Source organism: Rhynchophorus ferrugineus, unplaced genomic scaffold (assembly GCF_030347505.1).
Source record: "Rhynchophorus ferrugineus isolate W39M unplaced genomic scaffold, kcgeb_rfMv2 rfM3, whole genome shotgun sequence".
In the NCBI taxonomy this organism is placed as follows: Eukaryota; Metazoa; Arthropoda; class Insecta; order Coleoptera; family Curculionidae; genus Rhynchophorus; species Rhynchophorus ferrugineus.
In genome coordinates, this window is record NW_027472582.1 from 38,250,183 (window position 1) to 38,276,261 (window position 26,079).

Consider the following 26,079-nt stretch of genomic DNA (forward strand, 5'->3'; position numbering starts at 1 on the left):
CGATTTACAACGTCTGACTGAAGAGCAATTTTTGTAGTAGATTTTTTTTTTATTATTTATTTATTTAACGATTTAATTTCACTAGCAGAATTATTAATTATTATTAACTGCTCTCTTGCTGTAAATAAATCCGTATTACCAACATTCAATTCAGTATTACCAGTTTCCCTTGTTTTACAATACATCTTCTTTTAAGTTCATTTAAGAGTTGGTTTTGTGCATTAAGCTTAATTGTCAGTAAATGTTGGATTAAGAGTTTGCTTAGAAACTTGATGAGGTGGAATTATTCCGGAGAGAAAATTGTTCATATAATATAGTATACCATTCACAAAATTTTGGAAATGAGATATTTTCTTTAAATCCTTAGTCTCCACATTGTTTATAATTTTTGGTATATGTATATATGAGGAATCTTATTTTTATCTTATTATTTACCTTTATTCTCTTAGAATTAATATCGTTTATGAGTTCTATAACTACTTATTACTATAAATATGTGATTTTATCTTCACATTGTAGTATGATGTATGATTCGATGTATGATTAATCAAAACAGAGATTGTGCGCAATCACACCAGGATCAGTGATTATTGGTTACAGACAAGAATTGTGATAAAAATTATTTTAGCGACCTTTCAAAAGAAATTGAAGCCAGCGTACAAGGAAGCTCGAGATATGGAGATGGCCAACAGTATTTCTTCCGGGTGGAGGGCTGACATTCATTTCCTGTCTATTGAGATCTCATTCTGACATTTGGATATCATTATTCCAGTCAGCCTACTCAATATAGCCTCCCCACTCGCCAGCAATTCCGCCACGTTCTCCTCCATTCTGCAACCTCCCCTCAGCCTGCCCTCCCCGGGCACGAAAATAAGGTGTGGGATGGTGTGTTCGCAATTTTCAGTGTCACGACGCGTCTATAGGCGCTTTTTTTCTTCTTGAGAAATGATCTAAATACTCCGTGTCCAGTGAGTGTCTGCGTGAGATAGTGGTTTGAGGCTATTTCTCACGGTAACCAATCCACCAGGCTCATTACAAACTTCTTCGCGCATCCACTATATATGTCCCTTCGTTCCTGCCACTTCGATACGAGCACCCGTTCAGCTCGGGTCCCTCATTCATCATGCAATGTAACTCGCTGCTCCGCATTCCCGTCAGGACCAATACGACCTCCGCAGCCACCGTCTCATAAAAGAGAAAAATTTGGTAGGAACTACGGACAAGCAACCAGTATGGCCATAGAGGATATCTACTGGCCAATAATAATGTCTGCGATTTATTACACATCTTAACATAACAGAAAAACAGAACAATTTTAAGCCTTCTTTAATACGCTAGCTAATATATTTAATGCCGGCAGACGTTACAATGCCATACATTTAATGTGAGTGATCAATATTAACAACATCGAAAGATGGAGAACTGGTGAACTCATAATCTACTGGTGAATCGGGTAGAAATAAAAAACCCGATACTATAGACTTTTGGGTTACAAAAAATATTGATATAAGTGTTGGACAGAATCATGTTTTGATCTATCTTTTGACCAATAGCCAGTAATAATAACAGTTTTATTAAAAATTATCATCAGAGATAAGCCATCTTTTCTGTGTAATAGTAGAACTAATTGGCCATTATATAAAGAGGAGAAAAAGAGAATAATCTATTTAATTTTACCATTGGAAATATAAATTCATATAATAACAGCAGCAATAAACTTTACAACAAATATACAAGAGGCAGCATGGGACGCGACTCCTCCGAAGTAAAACATATCCAAGAACAAATATACATATACCTTGTGTAATCCAAGAAAACATAGCAAAAAATATGAGGCTACGAAAGAATGGTAAATGAGTAAAAAGTGTAGAAAATACAAAAAATAATAATAAAGAAATGAAAGAGCTGGAAAAGTTGATCCAAAATGAACAAAACTAAGGAATTCAAGAATACTTGGAAAATGGCTTTAACTGAAATCACAGATTATTCATCGTAGAAAGTAACGAGAAAGCTCAAAATGCCATAAAGGCATAACCAATTTATTAAAAAAATTACAGTTATTGGTCAAGAAGTAATAATGAGAAGGCTGAAGGCTTTTATCAAATAACTTAAAAATATATTTAAGCCCTTCCCGAGTTCTGAGTTATCCAAAAACGAAGAAAATAAAATTACCAGATTTCTAAATTCACCATTTCAAACGGAAAGGCCACATGAAAAAATTACAGTCAGAGAAGTATAAAAAATAATGAGAGAATAATATATCAACTATTAGTGGGGGTCTAAAATTATTAAAATTTATGTTATAAACGTAATATTGCATTAAATTATTTTCTAGTATTTGGAATGTAGTAAACATAATCATGATTCATGAAGTTTTAGTTTTTTAGTTTACTATTGATGATCTCTAAAGTTTTTGAAAAATTATATATATTGATAATTAAATATAAAGAGGTTTAGTAATATGATGAAAAATCTTAATCCATCAATTTGAGTTTCGTAATAAGCACGGATCTATAGTATAAGAACGAAACAAAATCTACCCATGTAACAGTCATTCTGCGTATAAAAACATGCTCAGCAGTGAATTTCAATAAGTGTCAACTTCTCCAACCCTAGCGTGCTAAATATTTTGGTATGCTTCTGAACGGACGCCTAACCTGGAAGAAGTACATACATATGCATAGTGCTGTAAATGGAAACAACTTTAACATAAATCCCCCACTGGGCTTGGTATGATCAGGTATGTTGAGTAACGCCACCGGACCCGAGTAACGACGCCTAGATTTCAACTTATGTTCCCTAGTCATACTATGCGATCGTCGTCTGCGGTCTTATCTCGCGGGCAATCCTGGATACCTTAGGTCAATCGCCTGGGTCAAGAGGAAATAACCTCAATAAAAACCTAAATTCTAAGATTGGGTTGAGCCGAAAGGATGCGTGGCTGAATAAATGATCAGTCTCTATGAATCCAACTAGAGAATAACTCTCGTCCTCATGTAGTAATAGGGTTGCAGCTACGTCCCGGGCACTAAGGTGATGGACATATATTTCGTCCCGTGGCTCTTGTGGGAACATTATGAAGAATATTAATTGATTTCCATCTCTTCCAGGATCAAATAGGCCCCGATAGGATATTAATTCTAATCGGTCTCCGTTCGATAATGATCACATATTCACAATATCGAGTGATAGTACTTCATATGAAAAGATAAGCGCAGTTAAAATATTTAATCAAATCCTGCCACAAATTGGCGAATCTGTAACTATGAACAAAATTAGAAACGGCTCCATACTCGTTTCTACAAAGAGCGATGATCAGTCTAAGAAACTCCAATGACTGTCTTCCTTGTGCGACTACCCTGTGACTATTAAGCCCTACTCTACCCTGAATCACTGTCGGGGTCTAATAACTCACCGTGAACTAACTCTTTGCGCTGATGATGAAATAATAGAAAACCTAAAACCACTTGGTGTGTATGAATCACTCAGACCAGAGATGGAGTAACCACCTTTACGGATAGGGTGATCCTGAATTTCAAGGACAAGCTCTCTCAGAGTGATTTAAGTTTGCTTACCTGTCGCTCCTTGTTCGTCCCTATGCCCCGCCCCCATTGCGTTGCTTCAAGTGCCAACAGTTCGGACACCCCTCAACTTCCTGTTCCGCCAACCGTTTCTGCCCGTCGTGTGGACACTCAGTGCATGAAAACTCTTGTACCAACCCTCCACATTTCCCCAACTGTAATCTCAGTCGAAAAATATAAATACGAAATAGCCATTGAAAGAATAAGAACAACTGAGCGCGTATCTTATCCAGAAGCCAGACGAAAATTCAATTTACTAGAACCAAAAACCACATTAAATTATTCTATTGCTGCTCAGAAAAAACCATCTGCTGCATCCATAGATATTCAATGTTCCATAGAAACCACTTCTAGCTTAGATACTATATCCACAGAACTAGCACCAAAACCTTCTCATGCCCACTCTCACGAAAAAATATATCCTATATACCCCCCAAAACTCGCAAGACTTCACATAAATTCAAGCCACACAACTCGGTGTCGGAAATCTTCTTCCCATTCAACCCTATTATTCAATTCTGCTCAAACCACCGCGGAGTGCAGACGTACCTTTCAGAATGCTCTGTTGTAAAAAACATCTGTGATATCGTTGGTGTCATAAAAGTGCCGGTCATAAAAAGTGAAAACCTAGTCTCAACCATTGTAGGGTGAGAACGTAATTTAAAAGGTGAACTATTGAACGTAAAATTTAAAATTTATTTTTTACAAGCAAGGTTCTACCGTAAATCGAGCGAGCAAAATATGGCGCGCGTAAAAAAAAATTAAACATTTAATAACTATTAAGTGATCTGTACGGTTAATTTCAATACATAATGACTAATCCACAACATGTTTCTATCGTTTTAGCAATTGAATCACCCGCTATTCGAAATAACGATCAACTGGAAATAACTGAAACCCCTCAAATGCACGAATGGGACATTGTTACAACCAAAAAGTGCTTAAGAAGTCCCAAAGTACAATTAGTCCGAAAACACATCAAAATCAGCGACTATTGGCTTCAAAAATCTATCCAAACCTACAACAGTTTCAGTGCCCTGACAGAAGAAACAGAAGAAAACCAGAACAACAAAGAAAACCAACCAAAAGCAATTCCCAGACCACCCACAATAACAATATATAAGGTAGGTGTTGTTAAACATCTGCATGGCTTGCTCTAAACAATATGTAATAATTACACAATAAAAACAATCGGATCTGAAACAATGAAGATTCAAGTGTTTGACCCTGAACATTCAAACTCTTAATAAGAGAACTGGACAATAGAAGAACACAGTACCATACTTTTCGACCGATTCATATACAATTAAAACAGCTCTAACTTAACAAGGCCACGAAGTTGTATATATGTTTTGTATATATGTTTATATTGATTTGAAGTATGTGTGTTGTATATATGTTTATATTGATTTGAAGCCAAAAGAAAATAATAAACATATTTGCGAGATTAAGTACTTGGACCACAATGCCACAAAAAGAATCATCTCATAATGCGCCAGATGCCAAGCGTATGTACATATCAAAACATATTGTTGCAAGTTGTATAGATGTATGAAATGCGCAGGAGAGCATACGACCACGCAGTAACTAACAGTCAGACCCAACCTAACACGCCGACAATATCAATCACCACTGGATGGATGAGCAAATGAATACAATGATGAATTTACTCACCGTCGTCGTTACTAAGCTAGTCTAATGACCCATAGCCATTACAACAAATACAAAATAGCCGTCTGGAATGCTAATGAGCTCCAGCAATATGCCAGGGAGCTTAAAATTTTCTTATATGAACAAAATATTGATATGATGCCGGAGGAGACTATAATGCAAAACATGTAATGTGGGGTTCTATATTAATAACAGCAATAGGCAGAGAATTGGTCAAAGCAATGAAGGCACATAACTTATAGCATATCTCTGCTGGTGAGCCCACATATTAGCCGTCAGATAGAAGAAATAAAATTCCCGATACCATAGACTTTTGTGTTATAAATTTGACACCAAAACGTACAAAGCTGAATCATGGTTCGATCTATCATCTGATCACACATCAGTTATTATAACTGTGAAACCAACTGGACATTATTTAGAGAGAAATTAGATTAGAAATTAGTTTAATATCTCTAAATTTACCTCTCAAAATAGAAAGAGATACATAAATAGCAGCAAAATATAAAACACAATTTATACAAGCGGCTGCATGGTACGCAACACCTAATAACGCGACATATGAAAAGTTTAATTATATTTCATCTATAATTAAACAAAAAATTGCCGAAAAGAGAAAAGTACGAAAAACGTTGCAACAAATCAGAACAGAAGAAAACAGGAGAAAATTCAACAAGGCTACAAAAGAACTGAAAGAGCTAATAAATAAGTAACAAAATCAAGGAATTCAAAACTATTTAGAGAACTTAACGCCAACTGATGCAACGGAGTATTATCTCTGGAAAGTAACAAAAACAAAATTAAAAAACCTCAACAACATAATCCACCCATTAAAATTAACAACAATACTTGGACTAGGAATGATAAAGATAAAGCCTTTCAAGTTTGCTCTAAATATTTAAAGACAGTATTTAATCCGTACCCGTCTGAAATATCCGCAACAGAAGAAAATAACATAGTTCAGTTTCTTAGCTCTTCGTTTCAAATAGATTCGCCACATTAGAAATTTACTGTTAAACCAGTAAAACAAACAATACATAAAGAAATGAATTCTAAAAAGCTCCTGGTTTTGACCTAATAACCGGAAGAACACTGCCAGGAAAGTGCATCAAATTAATAACATTCATATTTAATGCCCTAAAGCTACCGTCCCATTTCCCTCACCGATCATTTGTGTAAGGTATTCGAGCGTATGGTACTCAACCGCCTATCTTGGTTTCTGGAAACCCATACATTACTATCTTATTTTCAGTGTGGGTTTCCCTCTGGCCAGTCCATAGTAAATCCCATTTGGTGGGCTTAGAGAATAATATAAAGAAATGCTTACTCTGACTGAAAATACCTACTGGCACTATCACTGGATTTACAAAATGCATTTGATAGAGTCAGTAGGTCTTTGATAATCCTCAATCTACACTTCTTTGGACTCATGGGTAATATCCTAGACTTTGTAAAGAATTTTCTCAACAATATATCTTTCCGAGTCTGTTTGGGAGATTTTCTCCCCACCTACCCGCTCTCGACTGGGGTCCTTCAGGGCTCAGTTCTAAGTCCTACCTTATTCGTAATCGCCCTTGATTCAATAACTAAATTCCTCGACTCAAGGCTCACCTACCTATTTTTTTGCGGATGACATACTTTTTTATTGCTCGGTCAAGTCTCCAAACTTTGGAGAGAGACTCCTTGAAGAAGCATTAAACCGTCTTTCTTCCTGCTTCTTCTCCACCGGATTTCTTAACTCTCCTTCATAGTCTTCTCTAATCCACTTCTGTAGGAGGCGTAACTGTACCCGCGTCGATTTATTCTCTCTTAATGAAACTTCAATAAAAACTGTTAATCGTATAAGGTTCCTGAGACTCACTTTCGACTACCAGCTGTTCGGGAAGCAACGACCTTAAAACTCGCTGTTCTAGAAGCATGCAAATAATGCTTTCGCTATCTAACCGGCACACAGGTGCAGACTATCAAACTATACTCAAAACATATTCCTCTATAATCCTTCGTAAGCTAGACTATGTTCCCTACTCTTCGCCGCAGCTGCTCCAAATTACCTAAAGTTCCTAGACGCCTTTCCAAATACTGCACTCAGAATATCGCTGGGTGTTTTTCGATTCTCCCCTGCAATTAACTTTTGCAGTCTTACATCCACCCCACCACTTTCTTATCGTAGGGATTTACTTTCACTGAAGTTCACTGTAAGATCCCTTGCTCTTCTGACCTTCCTGACCTGACCTCCACTTGGAGCCATCCACCCGTCCTGGACCGTCTTATCCCTAGTATTACTCCATTCGTAATTCTCACATAATTACAGATCTTATGTCCAGGACTGGAATTGGCTTGTTGCATCCCCTTCTTGTCCACTGCAATTTTCCTTCTTGGACCTTCGTTTGGATTAATAGACCTTCATAAGCATATCTTTATCTCAATTTGATAAAAATGAACATTTTCCATACATTATTCGGTCCAAGTTCTGTGAACTTCTCTGTTGTGTGTTGTCTGCTCGAGCTCAAATCAAAGTTATCATTAGATAAGAAATTATTGCTATATGACTATTGCTATACTATTGCTAATATAGCCATCATACATCATACGTTCCAAAACAAAGTATTGTGTGTTGCTGTCGATACTCCGTGCTATGTCTCCAATGAAATGTTACAACGCTATAGCACTCCAGATTTTATAACAAATGTAATTCAGAATGTTTGTGTTAAATACTTTAAAAGAGTGTTAGGGCACCACAATGGGCTCGATAATCTGCTAAAGACGCAACATGAAAGTGAAGTGCGTTGACTAAAACGACCATTTATTCTGGTTATAGGTCATAAATACATTATAAAATAATATTTAGAATAGGAGTAACTAATTAAATTACTATTTTATATTCCTATCTGAAATAATTTTATAAAAAGCCTAAATCATAAGAAATGTTTAATGCCCACAGATTGTTGAACCACTAAGAGTAATATTAAAAAAATAAATGTCCTGAGGTTCTCCGTTTCCGCGGGTTTCCAAAGTCAACACGCCTATCGACATTTATTTGCTTACTTACACCATTCGAGATTTTTCAAGAAGTTGTGTCATTTTTCTTATCTCTAGTATCCCAAATATACCGGGTTTCACTCCTAATATTCTACAATATATTCTCTAGAGCCGATGTCGTATAAATTAGCTATCTTAATGCTCCATTCTATATTAATGCATATGTGTTTCGAATATTTTTGTTGTCACAAAAAAACTCTAAACACATAAGTACATTGGATGCCTAAATTATTTTCTACGGTTGTAGAATTCAAAAGCGAATCTTCTCCACGGAGAAATATAAAAATGTATTGAAGAGCATCGTAGGTAAAATATCGCTTTTTTTTTAGAAATTTTGGTTTAAATAAAAACTGCTACTTTTTTAGTTTGAAGCGTATTGAAACGAAATCTTTGTTCTTCAGACGGGTTCCAAAATTAAATTAGAACCTAGAACATTAGGGACTGAATCACCAGTGGTATTAAAATCGATAATTATTATATTAATGCAGCATTTTCTGTAGTTCGTTAACTAATTCCGGTTTAACAACTGATAGTTAAACTTAAACTGAAATTCCACAATGTATCTATTTCACATTTCACATCGTGGATATCATTAGCAAAAGAAGCGCTTAAACCATGGTAGTATATGTTGATTTGAGTGACGTTTTCTGGGGCCAATTCGCTATAATCCGTGAAATAAATTATTTATCTCCTGGATAAGATATCTATTAATTGCAGCTTTCAAGTACCCTAGGTGATAAAGGAAGTAACTATTGACGAGAAAATAATGAACCTCCAATTCCACAGTTCTTGTTCCTACACTTTTTAGCTTATATGTTCCTGATTTGCTTCAAATAAAAGGGTTTAGGTTTAAGTATGGTGATGATATTACAATTGCTGTACTAGATTAGATTATAAATCTATAAATAGAATACTAAAGTTGTATAAACAGAGGAGTTTTGTAAGATATTCATATCATAATCTTCAAACGAGTTGGATTCAGACTTATTGGTATTTTTTTTCTAGAATAATCTAGAATTTATCTGTATAAACCAACCTGTATATGTACGGACAGAGCCACCGCACCAAATTAGAAAATGCCTTTATTGTTGTATATACGTATTAAATTTACTATCGATGATCTCGAATGTTTTTTTTTAGTTTGAGTAGTATTGAAATGAGGCTTTTGTTCTCCAGACGGTTTCCAGAATGAAATTACACCCTAGCACTATTTAAGAACTGAATCAACAGTGGTCTTAAAATCGATAATTATTATATTAATGCAGCATTCTCTGTAGTTTGTTAACTAATTCCAGTTTAATAATAGAAAGTAAAACTTAAACTGAAATTCCACAATGTATCTATTTCACTTAGTAGAACTGTGGACAAACGAACTTCTCAAGGATCCCTCTAACTCCTGCAAGTGGATCTTAACTTGAAGTTTAAGCCACAGAACTAACTAGGTCCCTAGACTCCTGCCCCTGAAATATGGAAACAACCAAAACCAGACAGAGAGAAGAGGATGTACATTTATCCTACATTTATCTCGAAAATACTGAGTGTCAACGGCAGCTTGCAAAATTACTGACGAGTGTATCTGGATCCCAAACAGATTGTCTGCTGAATAGAGTTCATGAGAAAATTTCATCGAGTGATTACTGGAAACTGGAGTATCCCTTATGGACTAACTTGCTTAGTTAAGAAATAGTTTTAAAAAATGAAACAGTATATATTTATACAAAATATATTTTGAAACCTGATTTTGATTCTATTGTATTGTACTTTAGAAATAGAAAGTACCTTTCTTAGAAATTTATATTTATATTTGAAATCTATAGTTACTCTATTAAAAACCTTCAATGGAACACCATCCAGACTAGAGGCTTTTATCGATCAAATCGATACATTTTACGATCGATATTAAACAATCAATCCCAATGAGAATATGGTGTTAATAATCAAGTTAAATATTAAATACGTCGTTGGTCGAAAATTAATTCTTTTAATCTGTCCGGACCTAAGGACATGGGACGCAATCAAGAACACCCTTAGGAACAAATTTATTGATCCAATGTCTAAAATAAATATTCAAGTCAGCAAGATCAATAACAAGATCTGTGTTGAAATAGGGAACACAGAGGCAAGATAAATTTTGGTTTCACAAAATGAGTTAACGGCAACGCAATATTGACTATCTAACTAATGTGTTGAACGAACTCAAAACACTACTCATTGTACAAAATCCTACAGATACAGTGATTGACACAATTACGAACTATGAAATATTAACTGGTTAAAGTAATTTCAAGATGAAATATATCTAGAATAACTCCACAAAGCAGGTATGATCGATTTCCAAATCAAGCATTCAGACCAATACTCGACAGGTCGCAGAATAATTTTTGACCCTTAAGAGATGTATTTGGAATTAGAGCATAAATAAGTAAGCTGCCAGACTGGGAAAAGCTCACTACCAAGAAGAAAAGCTCCATCTTTTCTCCAAAAAGCAAACCATTTTTACTGTTTCTAGAACCAATAGACCAAGGACCCTCTAAATAAGTTTATGTCACAAGAGCTAACACACGTTGAAAACAAAGATTATGATCAATTTTCAGAACAGTTGTCGTTCGACCTTCGTAGAGTAAAGACGTGTTTGGAGCGACGGTCAGTGTAATAAATTTGAAAGTGTACTACCTGTGCCACAAATGCGATTTTAAAAAATAAGTAAAAACCGTGACGACAATAACAGTGTTAAAACTGCGCGTTAAATGTTTAGTGAAAATGTGTTTGAAACGATGGTCACTGCAATAAAGTAACAAAGGTAAAATTTTGGGGGCTGTTAAGGGTCGGAGGTGCATCATCTGTACCACAAATGCGGCGTTATAACGGTTCTGAAACAAATACCGGTACTGAAATTTTTGTAAAAACGTGAATTAAACTATTCATTAAATAAAAATGATTAATAGAGAGAACCAGAGACTAAATGAGATGGAAACACAATCTTCAACGTCAGGTGAAGCTTATCTGGCACAACAGAATCAAATCTTTTGTCAAGAAAACCATAAGAGAACGCAAAATGAGCAAGCTCTCTATAATGCGTATATTAACGAAAAAACAGCCCGACGGAATTTGGAAATTGCACTAACAAATATGCAAAAACAATTAGATGCACTACAACTCCTAATAAAAAACCAAAACACAGACAATCCAACTAGCATTCCCGTAGTGAACCAGTGCACTGAAAACAAATTGCCTGTAAACTATGAAACAGACGAGGAAGAATTGCAAAAAGAAGTAGGCTGGATAACAGTTAAAAGAAATAAGAAACGAAAAGCAAACTATACACCTGAAGCTTCACCACAACAATCAAAAACCATTAAAGCACAAGAATTGAATAAAGAAATAAAAGTGCCGAGACCACCTCCAATTATAGTAAGTAATGTCACAGACTTTGACTTACTATATGAAACAATGAAAACAAATAATATACTATTTAGAGCAACAACATTAAACAATGGACAAATCAAATTAAATGCCGAATGTCGTAAAACTTTTACGAAAATTGCTGAGTGCTTGGAATTCCTAAAATTACAATGGCACTCGTATGAAGATAAGCAAACCAGAGACATTAAAGTAATGGCAAGAGGGCTTCCACCGACAGCTAAAACTACTAAAATAGTGGAAGAGTTAATAAAAAATGGACTTAAATGTACTGACGTCACAAATATCCTGAAAAAAGAACGAAATAAAAATAACAATGGAGAAATAGTTGTCCAGAAGAAGCCTTTACCACTGTTTATGTTATCATTCCAACATAACACGGACATAAAAGCAATTTATGAAATTAAACAAATTCTAGGAGTCGAAGTAAAAATAGAACCTCTTAGAAAGGCAAATCTCGTGCCACAGTGCAAGAGATGCCAATTACATGGACACACACAAAAATTCTGTAAAAGGGAACCAAGGTGTGTAAAATGCTCAGGAAAACACATCACGGGAGAATGCAAAAAACCCAAAGGAACAAAAGCGAAATGTGCGAATTGCAATGAAGCGCATCCAGCAAGCTACAGAGGATGCGTAGTTGCGAAAACATTCCAAGAGAGAAGAAATAAAATCAGTCAGGCTAAAGAGCAAAAAACAGTGACTCAAAATAAACAACCAAAAATGTACAACGAAGTCAACGATGAAATGACCTATGCTCAAAGCATAAACCAAACCGCTCAAAAAGAAACAAAAAAAGAAGACGTTACAACCAACGAACTGCTATTGAAACTTATAGCAAAGCTGGACAACCAGGAAAAGATTATTGAATCGTTTTCTGAAAGATTACTTAAACTCGAAAACAATAGGGCGGTGGCCTCAAGAACTAAAAATGGCAAGTAAAGACATCCGCATCGCAATTTGGAATGCTAATGGGATTCAGAAACATCACGCTGACCTACAAGTATTCCTAGAATTGCAAAAAATAGATATTTGCTTAATATCTGAAACCCATTTGACAAAGGAATCCTTTATTAAATTTAGAGGATATTACTTTTACCACACCATTCATCCAGCTAACACAGCAAGAGGAGGAAGTGCAATAATAATAAAAAATAATATTTGCCATCATCAAGAACCCGGACTCAGTTTAGCAGAAAATCAGGTAACGGCAGTAACTGTTATATCTAGCAAATACAGGGTTACATTAGCTTCCATATATAGCCCTCCAAGATACAACCAAAAAAAAGAAAATTACTTGAATGTTCTAAATAACCTAGGAGAAAAATTTATAATCGGTGGTGATTTCAATGCTAAAAATACAAGATGGGGATCTAGAATGACGACAACTAAAGGTAATGAATTACATAAAGCAGCTGCTGAGCTAGGGTGCAGTTTCATGTCGACAGGAAAACCAACTTATTGGCCTACCGATCCAGAGAAAACTCCAGACCTGTTAGATTTCTTTATAGCTAGAAACATAACCACTAATTACATGGAAGTTGAAGAAAATTTTGACTTAAGTTCAGATCACACACCTGTGATTTTGACGCTGAGTGAAAACATTATAAGAAAACAACAAAATCCAACATTAACCAACAAGAGGACAGACTGGGAAGGATTTGTTGAAGAAATAAACAATCGAATTCAACTAAATGTTCCCCTTAAGACAGAAGACCAATTAAATTATGAAACCGAAAAATTCGTTGCAGATATCCAACAGGCTGCTTGGAATAACACTCCAGAAATTAAAACTTCAACCAAAGGAATAAATTACCCGAAAGAAATCAAGGAAATGGTAGCTGAAAAACGAAAACTACGGAAAAAATGGCAGCAAAATAGAACACCTGAAAATAAGAATATCTTAAACAACATAACACAAAGGTTGAAGAGGGAAATTTTGGAAATTAAAAACAATTCCATAAATAACTATCTACGAAATTTAACAGATGACAAGAACACAGACTATTCGCTCTGGAAAGCCACTAAATACCTAAAACGATCCTGTCTACATAGTCCTCCGATAAGAAACATGCATGGAAGTTGGGCACGCAGCAACCTGGAGAAAGCAGAAGCATTCGCTGACCATTTAGAGAAAACTTTCAAACCAAACGAAAGTGAAATTGAACATACTTTACCGGACATAGACGGCGAAAATTCGACAATTCAATTAACAACGCCGAAAGAAGTCACCAACGTTATTAAAACTAACATCAAGCCAAATAAATCACCAGGCTATGATTTAATAACAGGGCAATTGCTGCTCAATCTGCCAAGAAAGGGTATTATAAAGCTCACTAACTTAATCAATGCAGCATTTCGACTGAAATATGTCCCAGACGTTTGGAAAATGGCTGAAATAATAATGGTTCCAAAACCTGGAAAATCACCAAATGATATAAAAGCTTATCGACCTATCTCACTGTTACCGATGATAGCTAAGGTATTTGAAAAGCTCCTCTTGAAAAGATTAAAACCAATTATAGAGAGAAAAAACCTAATACCAACACACCAGTTTGGGTTTATTACCAAACATTCAACGATTGATCAAGTGCATAGAATAACAGATGTTATTGAAAAAGCCTATGAAGATAATAAAGTATGCTCAGCTGTATTCTTAGATGTAGCACAAGCTTTCGACAAGGTATGGCACAAAGGCCTCGTCCATAAGCTACAGAAAATGTTACCGAAGCAACACACCGAACTATTAAAATCTTACATCACAGCCAGAATGTTTAGAGTGAAACAAGAGGAAGCTTACTCTACAATAAAAGAAGCTAAAGCAGGTGTACCACAAGGAAGTGTACTGGGGCCAATTCTGTACCTACTTTATACATGTGATATACCACAAATCGAAAACATCACAATGGCTACATTTGCTGATGATACTGCTATTCTTGCTGTCGGAAACAATAGCGAAGAAGCAACCCGAAACCTACAACAGGCTACTGACACTATAAATAAATGGACCCAAATCTGGAAAATACAAATTAACCAAAACAAATCTGTGCATGTTCAATTCACCTATAAACAGGCCGCGCATACACCATTGACCATAAACCACACTGTCATACCATACAGCAATAATGCTAAGTATCTCGGAATGACACTTGATGCAAAACTACGGTGGAAGGAACATGTCAAAAAGAAAAGAAAAGATCTTGAGTTAAAATATAGAAAAATGTATTGGCTAATTGGAAGAAAATCTCAATTAACTATACATAATAAATTACTTCTATATAAACAAATATTAAAACCTATATGGACATACGGAATACAATTATGGGGATGTTCCGCAAAAAGCAACATAAATCTAATACAAGTTTTCCAGAACAAAGTCCTAAGAAGCATCGTAGGTGCACCCAGATATTATCGGACCATTTATTTACATCGAGATCTTCAGATACCGACTGTCAATCAAGAAATTAAAAGAATTGCAAAGAGACATGAGGAGAGACTTCACTCTCATGTTAATTTCGAAGTATTACAACTCTTGGATAACAACAAAACCGGACGCAGACTCAAAAGGACCAAACCATTTGAACTTGTGTAGTGTGTTGTAGTGTAGTGCAGTGAGGTGCATTAGAAAAAACTCAAAGTATTAAAACAATTATTATTATGCTAGAGACTATGTAGGACTGATGAGTCCTATTAGATATATACCTAGATTTAAGCTATTATAAGGACAAATTGTAGGTTAGTCGGCAACGACTAGTAACAATGTATATAATTATAAAAAAAAAAAAAAAAAAAAAAAAAAAAAAATTTTCAGAACATAGCAAGGAAACCTTAGATTATGAAAGCTGAAAAAGAGATGCCTTAGAACAATACTCTAGAGAACTAGATAAGGAATATTGATTGCAATAAACTTATGTTCGAACAAGATCTCAAGGCGCCCGGCAGTGAAAATGAAGGTAAACATTTTCAATTACCTAGTTTAGGTAAACCAAGCTATTAATTGAAGGATCAACCAACTACTGTTCATCGAAATATAGCTCACATTTGTTATTATAAAGATCATATATGGCGGAACAATTTTCTTATAATCAATTAAACCGCAAGTAAATACACTGAAAATTTGCGCTATAAGAAAAGCCTTTGGAAAATATATTATTAATGACATTAGATTTGACATATATGCCCTAATTTATTCTACAATCGATCTTGCTACTGAATTTACAAAAAAGCCTTTTGGATTGAAAAATGCACTCAGAACTTTTTAATAGATCATGAATGAAATTGTGAAAGATTTAATAGGTAAAATATGTTTTATTTGCATCGAATAAATTCCAGTATTTAGCGATACAATATAATAGTACAACGTTAAGGCATCATAAAATAAAACAAGACAAAAGTAATTATTTAACAAAAAATGTAACTTTCCTAGGGAATTTCTTGATACCTAAACCTATAGTAGTTTTTTCTATGGCAAAAATGAAAATAAATTAAAATCATTTTTAGCCTTTTTGGATTTGCCAAACCATTCGATGCTCTATTGAAAGAAAGTACACAATTTGTAATATCACCAGAAATAAGAATATGTTTTGAAAAATGTAAAGAAATTCTAACATCCGATAATATCTTAATATATCCTGATTTTGCAAAACAATTTATATTAACAGAGATAAATCAAATTTTGCACATGGTGCAGTTCTTTCCCAACTGAGTGATGATGGTGAAACTACACGACCTATAGCGTTTGCTTCTCGAACATTAACAAATACAAAAATTACTATAAAAAGAAATAAAGTACTCAGCAACTGAAAAAGAATTATGGTCAAAGTTTCAACGAATGCAAGGTTGCTTTTATGTTGAATTGGGACTAAAACGGTAATATACTTGACATCACTGTTAAGCCAAAAAGTCGATCGCCTATTTTTAAAATGAAATTGTTTAAAAAAGAACAGAAGAAGGATTAAAATTGGACTGCCAGATCTTCCGAGATAGCTTAATGTGCTCCTAGTCTGCGTATAATTGGAATTCGTATTCGTATTCGTATATGAAATTACGAAAAGCACTTTCATATAATCTGTTGGAATTTGGGTAAAAGCAATATCGTTTAACAGAAATTGTTCTCTGAAGTTTTTCTTAAAACTCAAACCTTAATGTTGCTGAGAAAAATTGCTATAGCTACCACTATAGCTGATATAAATGATCATTTGTCAGAAACTTTTGGATCCCTACAACTGGAAACATTAGTAAAAGCTAAGCAACTAATTACCGACTATCAAAATCAGCAATATTTTAAACAAATATATTCACAATTTCAAAAATTAAAGAGGACCAGTCCAGATATGCCCCTTTTAATACAACAGGATGTCGCACTGCACACAGCATAGATCAGCCAAAATCTCCGTTGAAACTAATGTGGAAACCTAAATCCTAAATGAAGAACTTGCAATAAATTTGGACATAAATCCGAAATTTGTTATAAAACTGTTAACAATCAAATTAGTGTTAAATGCTACTTTAAATTAAGAAAATTTTGATAATAGCGACGATATTAAAATAGTATTAAATCAAAAATTTTTATACCCAAAAATGTTACCCTGTATCAGTTATAAAATCTCTTAATATTTAAAAAAATTGAAAACTAACTCCAGAAATTTTGAAAATATTTGGAATAAAGGGAGTCCCATTACGGTCTCTCATAAGATAAATCTTAATATTTTTTCAAAAACTCAAAATTTTTACGTGTGTAATTTATATCTTCCGGCTGCAGTATGGGTTTCTTTTCTCATTAAAAGAAACATATTCAGTGTAGATTTTGAATTAGTGAAATTGCTTATAAACGAAGCTGTCGATACTGAACACACTGATAAGCTATATGTAACTATATAAAACTAAATTAATTATTTGTAAGAATTTTGTCACCATACCGTCAATCCAAGACAACGAATATTTAAATATATCTTTAGGTAAAGATGAATCTTTAACTTTCAGTAGTAAAATAGCACAAAAAACTATCGATATCCTCATGTTCAAAAAACCAATATTGATTAAATTAAAAATCTACTTAATCAGGGAATCATTAAATTCAATATTGTCATGGAATTCTCCAATTTCTATTGAAAAACAATACACAATTTGTAATATCACAAGAAATAAGAATATGTTTTGATAGACTTCTAACATCCAATATTATCTTAATGTATCCTGATTTTGAAAAATAATTTATATTAACAACAGATGCATCTGAATTGAACAAATGATAGCTCTTCTCGAGCATTAACAAATTCGGAAATTAAGTATGTATAAATTTAATACAAATTACATACCTGACACGTTACCAGATACAGATAAATCAGCTAACAATTAATTAGTATACGGCATTCCTTGAAATAAATGAAGATATTTTATTAACAAATTTTAAATATTCCAATGAAAATATATTAGATCTCGATAATAAAGATATCCTTTATATTTATGAATACTCTGACAGAAATGAAAATTATTTCAAAATTGTACAAGGTTGACTCGCACATCAGATAAAAATCACAACAAAAATATTAAGTAAATATAACATATTATGAAACCTATTTTGAAAAATACAGTATATAAAAATTTCACAATGTTTGTATCCAGAAACTAAATTTATTATATGTAAGTCTTACCATAACAGCAAATTTAATTACCGTAATGACATTAATAATTACCATAAAATTGCCAAGGAAGCTACCAATAAAATTCACCAACAAGATAAATGGAAAAACATGAATAATGAAATTGCTGTATGCATAATGTTATAGGAGAGGTAGGACTCTCAAATTTGAATAATAGATCGAACAAACCGTATCCAATATTTGAATACTAAAGAATCCCCTAATAAACCATTTGAATTATATTGTTTATATACTAACAATTATAGACAACCTATCAAAATTTGTTTAAGTTTTTGTAATACCTAACAAAAAACAGCAGACCATTATAGACAAACTATGCTAAAGGCGGCGAATTTAATAGCAAAATTGGAATCTCCTAGAATCAGTTGGCATTATACGTATTATATAACGCTTTCCTGGAATCTTAGTGGACCTTAGATTCACTGCGATGTTATTTTATAGAACATAAATCATATAGTTTAGAAGATACATTATTAGTTGCAGCTAATTCATATAATTCCAGCCAAGACTCAAAGGAAACACAAGTAAATAGGATCTATAAAATTATACTCAAAAACTCTCATAAACTTTAAGATAATAAGCAAATAAATACCGATTATAAGAACCAACGATGTTTCAAATAAATAAATTCACAATTTCAAAAATTAAATATCAGCAGTATAATTTCACCAGCACCTTTTAATGAAATAGGATTTCGTATTGCACCTAATGTAAATCAGCTAAAGCATTGGTTGAAATTAAGTAAACATTCTTTAAATTTAAAAAATTAAGTTTAAATCTTTAACTGTTAAAATGTTGATAAAACAACAAAATTGAAATACGTTGTTGAACTTGTTATGAAACATATAGCATGGAAACTAAGAATAACGTGAAGCGTCGCATTAAAAAACAAATATAGAATTAGAAATAATGATTAGAGACAACCATTTAAATTGACAAGGAAGAACGAAGCTCTTAAAATTCTTGAGAAAATATGAGAATGTGTTTTACAAACGAGGAACAAACTAACTTTTGCAAATAAAGTAAAGCACGAAATCAAAACCACAGATGAAGTACCAGTATACGCAAAAAATAACAAATATCCATATTGCTACAAAGAATAAGTTAAAAGACAATTAGGTCAAATGTTAGAAGATGGAATCATCCAACAATCAAACTAACCATGGAGGTCACCTGTATGGATTGTCCCAAAGAAATTAAACTCATCCGGAAAAAGAAATGGAGATTGTCAATTGACTATAGGAAATTGAATGAAAAGACCATACATGACAGATACCCATTACCAAATATAATCGATATACTGGATAAACTGGGCATTTGCCAATACTTCATTACTTATATTATACTCCACCTTGCAAGTGGATTTCTTTACATTGAAGTAGATGAAAAGCCGAGTCTCAAGACAGTCTGTAACGTAGAATGTGGCCAAAACGAATTCAGAAAAATGGCATTTGGATTGAAGAACGCACCCGGAACATTTCAATAGACAATGTGCTGAGATTAAATTGAATTAATTGGCAATATTTGCATTTTATACATGGACGACATTACTCCGAGAGAACATAAATACCCTATCGCAGGTACTCGATAGACTAGGTAAATAGCAGCCAAAAATACTATTAGGCAAGTCTGAATTTATAAAAAGAACGGCAAATTTTTATGAATAACGCCAAATGGAATTAAATATTCAATCAAATCCAGGCAAAATAACGGCAATAAAAAATTTAAATTACCTAAAACACAAAAATATATCAAAATATTTGTAGAATTAACAGAATAAAATTACAAAACCTTTAAATAATACTTAAAGGAGAATGTTAAAGCCATATATTATAAATAATATATGATAGCATTCAAAACGTGCAAAAAAATATTAATTAATAGCCCCGTGATACAACATCCAAACTTTTGAAAGCCGTTTATTCTGACCACAGATGCATCAAATTACGTCATCAAATTAGGGTCAATAATTTCATAGTAATATATTCGAAATTATTTCCCTATTGCTTATGCGAGTCGAACGTTAAATTCCAACGAAGCAAATAATTCAATCACCGAAAAGGAATTACTGGCAATAGTATGGGCAACAAAATATTATCGACCATCGAAACAAATCTACAGTAATAATATACCACAAGCCCTTACAGTGGTTATTCTCTATGAAAGAACCCAACTCAGGATTGGGTCGATGGCGACCAAAATTATTCGAATTTGACTTTGAAATATAATATCAGAAAGGACGCTCCTTCTCACATACCAATATACTCGCATGATACACACCCACTTGAAAGACAGAGTCCAACACCAACTCTTGCAACTAATATATCTACATCAGAAGAAGAACCCCAGAACCAATATCTATGCCTAGAAAAATTGAAACATTTCTTCGACAATTAAAAAACCAAACCAGTAATTCACAAAGTTGAATGAGTAGATATTATAAAAAACGAGAATAAAAATTAACTCAAGATTAATATAATATCAGACATACATATAAGTCCGCCACATAAAATAAAAAGCATTCTGTCAGTTTAGGAAGAGATAAGGAATGAAATGGAAGCAGAAACGGTAACAGAACCAGAAACAGTCCATATATCAAGAGAATATGTGGACAAAGTCATTAACAAATACCAAAGTCAGATGATATTTGAAAGGGAAAACAAAATTTAACCGTATGTGGTAAGATAAACGATATATGGCAACAAGAACAGAATAATTATTTTCATCAATCATAATCCTCACATGGAGGACATAAAGTCGTTATTAATTCATTATATTCCACCGAATACGTATTGCATACATATTCCCGAACAAGAATTGTCACAAGTCCTAAGACACCGTAACATTTAAAAGTACCCCAGTCCATGATCTTTACAAACTCTATCGCATATAAGTGCATAATACCGTATAATTTTAATAATTATAACTTAACAATAGAAAGGTTTTACTCAACACTAAGGGAAAGTTTAACTGCATTAAAAGCTACGCATCGCTCTAAAATCATAAGAGAATTAATAGATATCGCATTTTTAAATTATAATAACAATATACACAGAGCTCATGAACTAATACCATTTCAAGTAGTAAAAGGAAACTTCAATTACCAATTATTATGGAGAAAAATATCACCGAACAACTTTTAAAGACACCTCGGAAAATTAGTAACAAAGAACTAAAACCGATATATACAAAAGTAATGTAAAAAGAGCAACGGCATCCTAAGGGCGTCAAATGAAATTAATGAATCTAGACAAAATCATACCAAGATTCTAAAAATAATTTACATAATTGTTAAAGTAACTTAAAAAAAATAATATGTTGAAATACTAAATATACTGTATTTACTATAATGTATATACTACATAAATGTATTAGAGAATTGTATTAATAACTTGAAGGTACTGTTGAAATTACGACAAAATTATATATTATGCTAATTAATAGACTTAAGATTTATGTAAGGTTATGCACAAAACTTGTATCTTCAGAACATTTTTCCCATATCCTTCAGTCTTGAGGAAGAAGGAGTTATGTGGCTGCTCAGTTTACATTCCTGCAGGCTGATGCAATAATCAGAAAGTGTTGCAGCATTTATGAAGATACATCTAACAAACATTATGATATTCTAACCAGAATGTATAAATAGAGTTCTAGAATTCTACTAGTTCAGTTCTGATTACAAACTGATTAACTGTGTAGATCACAGTCACAATCTTTGCTTGATACTTAAGTTAGTTTGTAGCCTAGATAGTTGTAGATCTTAAGATTGTAGTTCCCATTTCAAAAGTAAATAAAGTTTCTTTTAAACGTGTATCGGTCACGATCTACATAACTGTACCCTCATGACTAAAAACAAGAATCTCATGATTCGGCTTTGTCCCGTATTTATCCAATTTTTATTGAAAAACAATAAACAATTTGTAATATCACAAGAAATAAGATTATGTTTTGAAAAATGTAAAGAATTTTTTGGAAGAAAATGTTTAGATTTTTTATCTCTTAATATATCCTGATTTTGAAAAATATATTATATTAACAACAGATGCGACAGACCGATAGCATTCGCTTCTCGAATGTTAACAAATACTACAAATAGGCTTTACTGATACAATATTTTGCTTTTATGGATTACATTAAAAAAGAAAAGCTGCCCATAATGGACTATCACCATGGAAAGGTTTTTCAGGAATGAAGTATTATGTACTACGACCATCACCTCGCTAGTCGTACTTAAATAACCCCAAGTTGCCACACATTTCTGGAAATGCAAGGTTTTTTTAAAGTGGAATTGAACAAATCTCCTAATTCTAAAATAAAAATGAATAAAGAGGTTAGGTTAAGATAGAGAGAATTTAGAAATGTTGTAAAAGCAACAAGTAGTGTGTGTATTATATATATTAAAATAAGTCATCTGGCATAATATGTATAATTAAAAGTATAGAATGGACATAGACAGTTAGGAAGATTGTTTATTATTTGCTAAACCTAAATAGCTAGTTAAAGGCAAATCGGTCCTTCGAATTTGTTGCATATGTTATTTTCTATATAGTTCAAAAAGCGCCAACTGATTTGATACGACTACCTCAACGTGGAAGTACGGGAACAACTATTTAGGCTTATTAAAAATTACATAAATGTATTTCATATACCCGGCGAAAAATTAATATTTACCTGGGATGATAAAGATACAAATACAATGGATGCATGCAAATGTATTCAGTAATTTACATATACCTAGACTAATAGCAAGCGGATTTTACTAAGACCATTGAAGTAGACTTGAAGCTCCAAAACCAGCGTTTAATATACTATGAGTATTCCAGCCTACCGTAGATAACATGTTGAGAGGACTATTAGGAAGGATTTGTTTGGTATAAATGGATGATATAATAGTATAATTATCGTCATTACGAGAGCACGTCAACTCTCTCAAGCAAGTTTTCGAAATACTGAATAGCCACCAAATGAACATTGAACTGGATAAATCCAGATTCTTGAAAAATTATGTTGATTTCCTCAGACATATAGCAAGTCCAGAAGTATCTGTACCGTGTTGCCTCTGTATTGTATACGTATATATTGAATTTTAAATGATTCCCCAGCCATAACAATTATGCCCAATTGCAACTGCATTAACAGTGGGTATCTTGTATCTTCCTAAGTGCTTTCCATATGGTACTTTGCATGGTGCAGCAATAATAACGTAGTTGTCGTTTTGTAATATATTGCAAACATTATTGAACAAAGGGATCAATTGATCATGATTTTATGGAAATGCCCTCAAACTTGTCACGATTTCTCTCTCCTTTGTCTGCTCGATCTGGTTGTATAGACAGCGTGTATTAATTATTGTTCTCCGTCATCCATAAAATAGATTTAAAAATTTGTTTGGATTGGCATCAGACATTGAAAATAAAACCAATTAAATGGTACACTTGGCTCTGATTTTTTATGTTGGTTCAAAATTACGAACATCCTTATCCTGAACTATTTTTGTCATTAGGAAGAAAAAATTCATAAATTTTACACAAAAAAAGAGTTAGAGCTCCAGTTAAGTATTAAAGTGATTTTATTGGTTCCGGTGGCATATTTAACAATGGAAGTGAAACTTTTTCTGATCTGCAGTAAAAACTGGCCGATTTCCATTTGTCCTTCGAGGCATGATAATTTTTATTTTTTTCCATATTGCCAATGATCGCAATATGTAGCTCTCGTTGTAACAATATATTAATTCGAAGACATTAATTATGTTGTTAAGTGTGATGTGTTTGTTCGTCTTCGATGACGTAACGCTTTGTTTTAATAGATATACAACAAATAAATATAAGTAATTTTTTAAGTTAAAAATAACAGGAATGTTTCATTAATATAATTAAACACATTGGTAATAAAACTAAAAATGTCACATTTCCAAATATTATTGAGTTATTGTAAAATAACACATAATGTAATGTAACACATAGTCAGTCAATATCTACGAGGCCGGATGAAGTATTAAGAGAATTAAGTTCAGTATAGTCCATCTTTCGTTCAACTAGATCTTATTTGTGAAAGAAGCTCAGATTTAATGTTTAATTTATTCTATATATAGCAACTGCCATTATTGTGGCAGTTGCCATTAAATGTCACTGCGACAGATATATGCTAGTTAAAATAGAAAATATTAAAGAAGAAAAGCTATAACCTAATAACAAGAACCCCTGTTCTCGTTAACGGGCCACCAAACTATAGATAGAAATGCAGAATGAGCTGGCAAAAACACAAAATATGTGTCAAACCGACTTAACATATTACCTACTGTCGACCAATTATGAGATATTGACTAATCAAAGCAATTTAAAATCGAAATATATGCACATATCACATCATCACATCAATTCATAGCCGGTGCTCAGGAATGTATACTACTCAACCAATACACTGCTGTTGATGCCAGGGGATGATGCCTTGGATTTGATAAACCATTGTAATTTGTGCCTAAGAATTTGTTTTTCTATTGTGCACTGCTACATATTAAACAAATGACTTCATTTCTAACACTACCTCAGTGAGAAACACGTATAATTTGCCTCAAACATTCGCAAAAGTGTAAGAAACTGATAAATTTTGAGGTCGGCCGATTTAATACCCGTCAAACACTATTTTTCACATTCGAAAAAAACTACTTCAATTAAATCTCAAATAAATAAACAGCCAAACCGATGGACATATCTGGGATAAGCTCACTCCCAAGGAGAAAAGAGACATTCGGTTATTCTAATTACTGTCAAAATCGCTATACAAAGATCCTAACCTGAAACCCAAATTCATATTACATAAGTAAAGCATGCCGAAGACAAAATCGGAAGGAAACAAGAACGAATCGAGAATAATACAATCGAAAAATTTGTTTTGGAGGAATGTTCTAAAAAATTAAACATCAAATATTTGAACGGAGTCATGCCAGAGCAAAACCTTATCGTCTCCAAGAAAAACAATTAAAATAATATTTATGATTACTAGCTTCGGAAAGATTACTAAATCAGCGACGAATCATTATAAACCAGGATATAATATATAATAATTCAAACTGCAGCTGAAAGACTTCGTTTTTCTTGCTGGTGATTGCAACGTTTTCAGTAGGAAAAGACGTAAAGGACCATCCAAAATTTATCATAAAATCTGACTGTCTATAATTTTGTAATCCCTACCGCATATAAGAGGGTTACAGAAATGTCACAATGGCGCTATACACATATGCCTATTGACTTATCCATGGAAGCGCTTCATAAATATGCGGGTGGCCTTTATGGATCTATATTGAAACATACCCCAATTATTTGGCTATTTATACGAATGGATGTAAGAGAGCAAAATTATGTTGGTGCAACCTTTACATCTGAACTCGTGGAAGGTCATTTTCAGCTTCCCTCCCAGAATAGTATTGTCACCGCTGAACTGGTATAAAACCTTATGTGTCCATTCTAAATAAATCAGATAGTAGATCAGTTGTAACTGTCACAGACCCCAAGAGCTTCCCGGAGAGTCTCAAATCAGGGTCACCTTTTGGTATAGTGCATCAGCGAACTCCATACTACCACAACAAGAAGCGGAATAAATATCTCTTATCTGTGCGTTCCCTTTCACAGTGGAATCGCAAGTAATGGGAGAGCTGACTACCTGGCGGGAAGGGAAAAGGGAAGGATGATTCGGTCCGATTAAAACTT

The 26,079-nt window shown here is 33.4% G+C and overlaps 1 protein-coding gene across 1 annotated transcript in view; it reads left to right on the top strand.

The window, feature by feature from the left end:
- The window catches only part of plx (PTB_TBC1D1_like and TBC domain-containing protein plx), a 192,588-nt gene that overhangs the window by 14,368 nt on the left and 152,141 nt on the right, over positions 1-26,079 (top strand). Inside the window, exon 3 of the mRNA XM_076397976.1 lies at positions 4,428-4,705. Within this exon, the coding sequence (XP_076254091.1) occupies positions 4,428-4,705 (278 nt within the window). The remainder of the gene's footprint in view (positions 1-4,427; positions 4,706-26,079) is intronic.